This window comes from Microcebus murinus, chromosome 4 (genome assembly GCF_040939455.1).
Source record: "Microcebus murinus isolate Inina chromosome 4, M.murinus_Inina_mat1.0, whole genome shotgun sequence".
NCBI lineage: Eukaryota > Metazoa > Chordata > Mammalia > Primates > Cheirogaleidae > Microcebus > Microcebus murinus.
In genome coordinates, this window is record NC_134107.1 from 92,803,812 (window position 1) to 92,813,713 (window position 9,902).

General features: G+C 41.2%; 2 protein-coding genes across 2 annotated transcripts in view; one reads left to right on the top strand and one right to left on the bottom strand.

The window, feature by feature from the left end:
* Positions 1 to 4,480, bottom strand: part of ZW10 (zw10 kinetochore protein) — a 39,256-nt gene extending 34,776 nt beyond the window's left edge. The window contains exons 1-2 of the mRNA XM_012753309.3: positions 4,294 to 4,480; positions 2,589 to 2,723 (exon numbers count right to left, since the gene is read on the bottom strand). Of these exons, the coding sequence (XP_012608763.2) occupies positions 2,589 to 2,723; positions 4,294 to 4,398 (240 nt within the window). The 5' untranslated portion in view covers positions 4,399 to 4,480. The remainder of the gene's footprint in view (positions 1 to 2,588; positions 2,724 to 4,293) is intronic.
* A 4,732-nt stretch (positions 4,481 to 9,212) lies between these two features.
* On the top strand, positions 9,213 to 9,902 carry CLDN25 (claudin 25). Its single transcript, XM_012753306.2, has one exon. It carries the CDS (start codon positions 9,213 to 9,215, stop codon positions 9,900 to 9,902), a length of 690 nt encoding a protein of 229 aa, XP_012608760.2.

A 9,902-nucleotide genomic window follows, 5' to 3' on the forward strand; every position in this document is an offset into this window, starting at 1 on the left:
CTCACTGCAACCTCCAATTCTCAGGCTCAAGTGATCCTCCTGACTCAGTCTCCCAAGTAGCTAGGACTAGAGGCATGTGTCACCATACATGTGTTATGTTGCTCAGGCTAGTCTTGAACTCCTGGCCTCAAATAATCCTTCAGCCTCAGCCTCCCAAAGTGCCAAGATTACAGGCATGAGCCACCATGCCAGGCCTTCTCTTTTTGTTTTCATTCTTTCTTTCTTTTTTTTAACAACAGTCTAGGCTCCACTTTAATACAATCCCAACTGCCTATGCTAGTCCATTTGGACTTATATATCCTACAGACACCTTAAATTTAAACTCCTCATCCCCCATAAAAAAAACTGCTCTCTCTGTAGGTTCTCTATTTCAGCCAATGGAACAATCAATGACCTAGCTCCCCAGTTATCCATAACCTCTGCATCTTACACTCCCCACATCAACAAGTCCTCAAGATCCTACCTCTTACATGTCAGTAGGATTTACCCAATTTTCTCCATCTCCACTGCCATTGACTTTACAGCATGTCACTGCCCTGTTTTTCCTGGATCATTTTAACTGCATGTTAACATTTTAACTGCCTTCTAATATCCCAGTCTCATTTCCCTCAAGTCTTTTCTTCAAACTGCAAGCAAAATGGTATTCCTAAAATTCAAGTCTGATTTTGCTCCCTTGTTTAAAACCCTCTATGGTTTCCACTGTGCTAAGATATCAAGGTAACATCTATATTATTAATGTGATATACAAGGTCCTTGCTTACCTTTCCAATCTCATCTAAAGTCCTATCCCACCATACTCCCTAAACATCAGTCTTACGGAACACTCCTCAAAAGTGACATCTCTCCATTATCTCCACATCTCTCTGCCTACCTAAAACCCTTATGCTAATGGCTACCTAAAACACTCTTCCTTCCCCTGTCACCTACCTACCTACCACTTCAGGTCTTGGTTTGGGTACTATTTCCTACAGGAAGCCATCCTTAGCTACATCACCTCTCTCTAACTAGATTATTCCCATTTAGTATTGTGACACACTATTTTACTCAACTACATCAGGCATGAGATTCACACTTTGAAATAAAAAACTATCTTATTCAGCAACTTTTACAGTATCTGGCACCTTGTTAGTGCTCAAAAATATAGTAAATGACTTACTGAAGTTCTGACATCCCCTATTGAATCTAATCCATTTTTTGAGCTATTACTTTGAATCTTTCTCACATAAAACAGGGCTTCAAATATTGAAAGTGTTTCCTCTCAGGGCTAAACATGCTCAGTTTTTTTCACTGTTCTTCAAATGGTAGTGTTTGGCCTGGACCTTTTCATCTGGACCATCATCTTTCAAAATACAACAATAAGAACTGCTTAAATCTCACTAGCCATAATCTGGCCAGCAAAAGATATAGAGAGCCAATTACTGCCTTGTTCCAGATACTTTGTTTCTAATAGCACAGTCTAATATTGCACTATTGACTCAATGCTCAACTAATTACTAAAACATTCTAGTTTTTGAACTATGTCAGGGTTGCAGAGAAACAGATTTTTATTAAAACTTTTAATCACAATGATTGGTTAATAGGCTGTAAAACAGATTTTCTTTTAATCTATTGCTTCTTCACTTGTGATTCTGGTTTTCTAGAGAACTTTTGAAAAACACATTTGTTCACTTTCCTTTTTTAATAACCATCACATATGAAACAGACTTGAGAATACCTCAAAATCACCATTTTGGATATTAATGAGCCCTAAGCAATAATTTAGACATAGATATAGAAGACACCTAAATTTGGACTTTGTTTAAACCTCTGATAGCATGCTTTCTTTCAACTGCCTACTTTTCCTAAAAGAAAACCATAGGGGAAAAATCCTGGTGAGATAATACATGTGCAAATGTTTTTAAAATTATAAAGGAAATATTTCTGTTTCTGTACTGGGTTACTTCTTTTTGTGATGATAGTACTCATGCAAACATGGTAAACATTTCTAAAATCCACCAGACTTTCCATAAGAAGTACATCAAGCACCAGCTCATGAAGTAACACTATACAAGAAGGGCAAGGAGCCTCTCTGTATGCCCAGAGAGTGGCTTTATGACAGGAAGTAGAGTGGTGATGGTGGGCAAACCAACCCATTTTCCAGAAGAAGGCCAAAAAACAAAGAAGATTGTGTGGAAGATTGAATGTGTTGAGGCCAGCTGAAGATCTAAGAGGATGCTGGCCATTAAGTGATACAAGCATTTAAACTAGAAGACAAAAGGCCAAATGATCTAGTTCTATGCTTCACCTGTTTTTATTTTATTATGAAGAAAATAAAATCTCAAGACTTTTTTCATTTATAAAGTGATATTCAAATGTAAGACATTATTATAACTTAAAATTTTTTCCCATAATAAATAAGTTATTTAAATTGCAGTTTGGGAAAACATTTTTATTTTAGAATTGAAGCACCCTACAATTATTTAGTTCAACCTCCATTTATCAATTAGGAAACTGAGATCTTGAAAAGTTGCACAGACTGAGTTGTCTTAGGAATTAGGAAGCTGAACTGCCTCCCTACAAACCTAACCAATATAACAAGTTATTCTTACCTCACTCTCTATCCTGGACTTCAGCAGGTCAATGTCTTCAGATAACTTATCCACCTGGGTAACCAAACCCTGTGCACTCTGCATGCTAGGCAGGAATTCACTGTACTTCTTGCTAATCATATTGCACACTTCGCCCTATAAGACAGAAGAATTATAACATAAAACAGTAAGATGAGTACAGATCTCTGTTAAAAATACACAGCTCATCTTCCATAAAGTATCTTCCATGTTAGAGCTTTCTTGCCAGTTACCCATACCCAATCACTTTCCCTCCAGGCCAATTGATTTCTTTTTTTTTTTTATTTTTTTTATTTTTTTTTTTAAATTTTAATAGAAAAAATCAGACTGTGGGAACAGGCCAATTGATTTCTTTCAAAAACACATTTCTCCCACCCTTAAGGATCCCATGACATTACGAGGGTACACAAAGGCAATGATTCAAAACATCACTATGTACCCTATGAATATGTACAATTACTATTTGTCAATTAAAAGAAAAAAAAGACAATGATCTCCAAATCCTAACAGTGCACAGGAGTTGTACAAATTCTGAAAAAGAGAAAAATAGAGTCATTTCTCATATTGAACTATATCAGACTGTGGTTATCAATTTAAATTATATAAGAAATAGAAAAGGAAATAAATGGATAAATTAAATCCATAATCTGTATGTCACAATCAATGTATTCATTTCTATTTTCTTGCCTATAAAACTTTATGGGGCCCAATCTTAAAACCCTAAATTAAGTTGAGTTTCATCATCTCCTTTAATTCAAACTAACTTAATAAACAAATTATTGAATACTTTGCATTGAATTATTCAGTGCTTTGAAAGGTAATAGAATAAATTATGCTTGCCCACAAATAAATTTCCTTTTAGATAGGAAAGATCCTTTACGGTGCATTCCAAACTTGCTCCCTTAAATCCATACTTAGGCAGGTGGTATACGTAATTTTAAATGAAAGCAACTACAGTGTAGGCAAATACTGGCAAGGTAACAATGTTAGTACAGAGTGAAACTGTGTCTGGCTATGTGCTTTTTGTTTTTGTATCAATCTAAGGCAGCAAGGTCCATGTACGTATCACTGACATGTTTTATAACACTCAGCACAGCCTCAAGGGTTTGGGCATGAAGAAGACATTTAAAAATATATTAAAGGGTTTTTTTCTTTTAATGTTGAGGAGGAGAATGGTGAGATCCTGCCAGAGCTATTACATTATAATATTCATCAACAACTAGAAAAGTGGATGGAAGAGGGAAACACTCACATAAGGGGCAAGGGGGTCCTGTCCACTTTTCTACTCCCCTCATACGCTCGCTCCCCAGATACCTCGGTGCTTCCAGCTGAACCTCGCGCTCTGCCGTCCCTTCAGTCTTCCGCCTCCTCCCCCTGGCACACCCCTCCCTACCTAACCCCACTCCCCCACGCTCCCCAGCCACCGCCTCGTCCTCCCCACAGCCCTGGGCCTCCTCGCCTCCTCAGTCCCCAGCCCCTGTCTGGGCTCCCCTCCAAGCTCCCTCCTCAATCCACACACCTCTCAGTCCTCTCCTCGTGCCCCCGACTTAGCCCTACACCCGAATCTCCCCCCACAGGACCCACTGCGCCGGTACCCGCGCCGTCTGCCCTTAGCCCCCCACCGCTTTCTCCAGTCCCCTCACACACTGGCCCGGCGACCCTTTCCAGTCAGGGGCCCAGCCCTCACCTTGATCTCCTCCACCCGCCGGGTCAGGCGGCTGATCCGGGTGCCCAGATCCTCCTTCTCCAGCCTCCCCGAGTGTGCCAAAACTTCTGTCACGAACGAGGCCATGATCAAGACAGGAACCAACAGTGACTAGACGACTCGCAGAAAGCTTCTAGTAGCCAGCGCGGCAGCTCCCGTCCCGCCGACGGCCGTGGCGCACGGCCTGCCGGGAAACCGAGTCCCGCCGGGCCCACACCGCCACAAGGAAGGCGAGAGCCGCACTACAACTCCCAGCGGGCACCGCGCCAGCCGCCGGGGTGGGAGTTCCACGGTGTCCCGGAGCTGGCAAACTGTAGGGAGACGCGTTTACCTCCTCCGCTGTTTTCAAATAGCTTGTCTCTTCCCGCCCGTTTTTTTTTTTTAACACTAGAAGAAATTAAATGTTTTTATCTAGTAACAGTCCTAACTGAACCTTTCTCAACTTCAAACCGCTTACCTGTGAAATTAGTTGAGAGACCTAACGAGCCCATCTCGATCTTTTTTCATTACACATTTCACTCTTACTGGACCGCAGTGGCCATCAGAATCTATGAATGGCGCCCTCTGGAGTTGTGCAATGAAGTGGCGTCTCCTCATTATAAATAAGAGGCTGCCTATAATTGCACTCTTTTTATATTACATCTAGGTAATACATTATATATTTATATTACATAGGTAAATATAAGTAACATCAGTCCTGTGTGGACTAGAAAAAATACTTCGCACTTTCTATTAATAGTAGAGGTTACAAATCAATTTTACCAAAAGCTTTATAAAATTAAGTTTCATTATTTTAATGCACTACATACAAAAAGATGTTTACAATATACTATGTAGAGTTTAATTCTTTTTTAAATATTAATACATATGTATGTAAAGGATGTACACCAAATTATTTCTTTAGATGGTGGCTCATGGTGTTTATTCTCTTCTCTTTCCTTGTTTTTCTATTTTTCTGCAATAAACATATACAGTATGAGGAACTAGTACCTGGTTCCGGTACCCCTCAGGTACTCCAGTACCTGGAACCAGTACCCCTCATACCCCTCAGTATGAGGGGTACTTGTTCCAGAACTCCCTTCATATTAAACTTGGCGGATGCTCAAGTCCCTTAAAGAATATGGTGTAATGTTTACAAATAACCTAATACAAATCAATTTGTATTTTTTATTTATATTATCTCTCGTTGTTGTTGTTTTTATTTTTTGTATTTTTTGAGACAGAGTCTCACTCTTTCACACAGGCTGGAGTGCAGTGGCGCGATCATAGCTTACTGCAGCCTCGAACTCCTGAGCTCAAGCACTCCTCCTGCCACCACTCCGGTCTCAGAATATTTTTGATCTGCGAATGGTTGAATCCAAGGATGCAGAGGGCAGACTGTACTGCTTTGTTTAAAAGGTTATCTTTCCTTTTTTAAAAAGGTGTCTTGTGAGGGTTGACCTTCAAGTAGTCACTGACGCTAAAGTCCCTGAAAATTTTAAGTGTCTGTGAGACAATCTACTTATCCTAGTAAAGCAAGAGCAGCTTCCTGTACCATGAGCCAAGGAAATGAAACAGGGGTTGAGACAGGAAGTACTACAGATAGCCATAACACTCTGGGAAGCCCTCTCCTTGGAAAACCAAATCAATTTCTATTTGGTAGACCTGTCAGCCTTACTTTGAATTCTATCTAAATGCCACTAATAATAAATGCTCAATGACAAAGAAGGACTGACCTACAGATGAAATTTCTGGAAACTTGTATTGCATATTTATTAAGCAATTATTACATAGTAGTCACTGTGGTAGGCCTGGAGATTCAGAGTATGTGAATATATATTTTATATATATATATATATATATATATGAAAATATAATTACTATTTTATAGGTAGGTAAGGGATGGGTCCAGATTTAGTAGGCCATAAATCTTATACAGTTGCTGGGAGAAGGAAGACTGTTTAAGGAAAAGAATATAAAATAATAAATAAAAATTAGGTTCCATGGCCGGGCGCTGTGGCTCACGCCTGTAATCCTAGCTCTTGGGAGGCCGAGGCGGGCGGATTGCTCAAGGTCAGGAGTTCGAAACCAGCCTGAGCAAGAGCGAGACCCCGTCTCTACTATAAATAGAAAGAAATTAATTGGCCAACTGATATATATATAAAAAATTAGCCGGGCATGGTGGCGCATGCCTGTAGTCCCAGCTACCCGGGAGGCTGAGGCAGAAGGATCACTCGAGCCCAGGAGTTTGAGGTTGCTGTGAGCTAGGCTGACGCCACGGCACTCACTCTAGCCTGGGCAACAAAGTGAGACTCTGTCTCAAAAAAAAAAAAAAAAAAAAAAAAAAAATTAGGTTCCAGCCTTGGGAGGGGTTTGTGCAAGTAACAAGCACTAAAGCTTAATTTACCTCTATGGGAGTGCAAAGGGCAGAGAAAATATTGAAAGAGGAGCACCCAGTCTGACTGAATCATGGAAGTTTCAATGTCAAATGAAATTTATAGGAGGCCATTGGTTTGGACTGAGCTCTTGCACTAGCCCCATAGACCAAACCAAAATGGAGTCACTCATGCTAAAGTTCTAACTTCACCAAACCAAAACTAAGCTGTGTATCCAACCTTATGAGAAATCAGAATGAGAGACAATAGCCAAATCCCCAAACAAGCCCATTTCAATAGGCATGATAATGCAGCTCCCTGTTTTAATTTTCACAAAAAAAGTAACCTGATGTCAACCAATCATTTATTTTCTATTGTTCTGTATCCCTGTTCCCACCTTACAAACAAAGTAACTTTGAAACAACTGATCCACTTTTTGTCCTTTGTTTCTCCCTTCTTCAGCCCTTTTCTGTCTATAAAACCAACTTCCTTTGCTCAGCCCATTAGAACACTTATTTCATTTTAGAATGAAGTGTTGTCTGATTCTAGAATCACAAATGAAGCCAATTAAGACCTTTAAACAAAGTTTGTTGTAATTTTGCATTTTGACAAACAATAAGGAGGAATCTGAACTGAGACTTGAAGGAGGTGATACTTTGAAGTTGAGGTTCTGGGACCTTCCCTCAGAAAAGCTATCCATACATACCCACACACAACTGCATAAGCCCCCGTCTCTTCCTGAACAGAGACCACTGGATAGGTGAAGGCTTTTCCTCAAGGTCCAAGGGAAAGACAGGGAAGAGCCAGAGTTAGGTTGAGAAAGGAGGAGACCAAGCACGGGAAATGGAGTGGGATTGCTAATTACACAGAATGCAGGAATTAATGAATACTAGAATTAAAAAAAGAAATTAATAAGTGATATGTGTTCTGTTTTCCCCCACTAACCTGACCTTCAGAGTTCACATTCATGGTTTATATGTCTCCCAATTCACAGATTTTTCACAAATCAGCAGGAAAAGGCACGGAAATCTGGAGCAATGTCTGAAAGGATTCCTCCTGACCTATCATGGCTCACACATATATGACACACCTGTATTCAGGAAGCAAAGTATCAAACACACAATTCTAGCCAAGGACAGTACAAGCAGACAGAGTTTCCAAGTTTGCGTACTATTTGTCATTGTGTTCTAAAAGCAGCAGGAGCCTACAATTTGAAAGAGCAGCCCATGTGCTTCAAAATAGCATGAAAGCGGGGACAGTGGGTGCAGGTGTGGGTGAAACAAGATTGGTGCAAGCGGATAATTTTTGAAGCTGAATGATGCGATGAATATGAGATTTCTTTATACCATTTGCTCGACTTTTGTATATGTTTGAAATTTTCTCTAATAAAACATAAAAGAGGCTGGGCGCAGTGGCTCACGCCTGTAATCCTAGCACTCTGGGAGGCTGAGGCGGGCGGATTGCTCGAGGTCAGGAGTTCAAAACCAGCCTGAGCAAGAGTGAGACCCCTGTCTCTACTATAAATAGAATGAAATTAATTGGCCAACTAATATATAGAGAAAAAATTAGCCGGGCATGGTGGCACATGCCTGTAGTCCCAGCTACTCAGGAGGCTGAGACAGAAGAATTGCTTGAGCCCAGGAGTCTGAGGTTGCTGTGAGCTAGGCTGACACCACGGCACTCACTCTAGCCTGGGCAACAAAGCGAGACTCTGTCTCAAAAAAAAAAAAAACATTTTTGGTCTTTTATTTACAAAAATATTAAATTATAAATTTATAAAATATATAGATAAGTAGAAGTAAGGAAATAAAAACTACTCATAATCCTACCACAAAAATAACCATGGTTAACATTTTGTGCTATACACACACATATATGTACACACACATGCATGCATTTTTGATGAAAGTGAATTGCATTCTATATATTCCACATACTATTTGGTCACCTGCTTTTCTCACTTAACATATCAAAAACATTTTTCATGTCATTGAAATTTCTTCTACAGGATCACTTTAAAATAGCTGCCTAGTAGTGACCAGAATTTATCATTATTAACAATATTTCAATGAACATTTCCATAAATCTTTGTATGTATTCATGATAAATCAGGTAAATTTTCTGAAGGTAAGGTGCTAGGTTAAAGTGTGCATATATATAAAAGAATAAAGCATGAAGTCCTGTTGCCCTCCTGAAAGATTATATCAATTATATTTCCAGAGCATCATTCCTGTGATCTCAAAACTGGGGGGTGATTTTAACTTTACGAATTTATTCATTAAATGTATATTGATGGCTGACTGTATGGCTTTTTTGCCGCTTGTGGGGACCCTCCCCCAGAATCCACAGCCACATCTGCTCTTGGACACACCCCCAAACCCAAACATTGCCAACACCTGCTTCAGCTGCTGCCCAGAAAACTGAAACAAGAACCCTCTCCAAATGTGAAAGATCTTCCACTCAAGCATTCTGAAAAGTGGTCCCTGCTAACCAGCGCCTGAGCCACCCGTCCTGCTTTTTCTCTCTGCCTCTGTGGTGGGAGCCACTATGCCCTGGAGTTGCCGTGGGAAAGTCCAGCTCGGGGGGCTGCTCCTCTCCCTCTTGGGCTGGCTCTGCTCATGTGTCACCACCACCCTGCCCCAGTGGAAGACTCTTAATCTGGAACTGATCGAAATGGAGACCTGGATCATGGGGCTGTGGGAGACCTGCGTGAATCAGGAGGAAGTCGCTACTGTGTGCAAGGCCTTTGACTCCTTCTTGTCCCTGCCCCAGGAGCTCCAGGTAGCCCGCATCCTCATGGTGGCCTCCCACGGGCTGGGCCTATTGGGGTTTCTGCTCTCGGGCTTTGGGTCTGAATGCTTCCAGTCTCACAGGATCAGATGGGTATCCAAGAGGCGGCTTTGCCTCCTGGGAGGGACTTTGGAGGTATCCGCTTCAGCAACTACTCTCTTTCCTGTCTCCTGGGTGGCCCATGCCACAATCCGAGACTTCTGGGATGACAGTGTCCCTGAGATTGTACCTCGCTGGGAGTTTGGAGATGCCCTCTTCCTGGGCTGGGCTGCTGGCATTTTCCTAGCTCTTGGTGGGCTACTCCTCATCTTCTCAATCTGCATGGGAAAAGAAGATGTGCCTTCTCCCTGGATGGCTGATTCCATAGTGCTCCCCTCCTGTGCTCCAGTGGAGGACTCAGACAGCTCCTTCCACCTCACGCCAAGACCTGGGAATCTGGTCATCTAG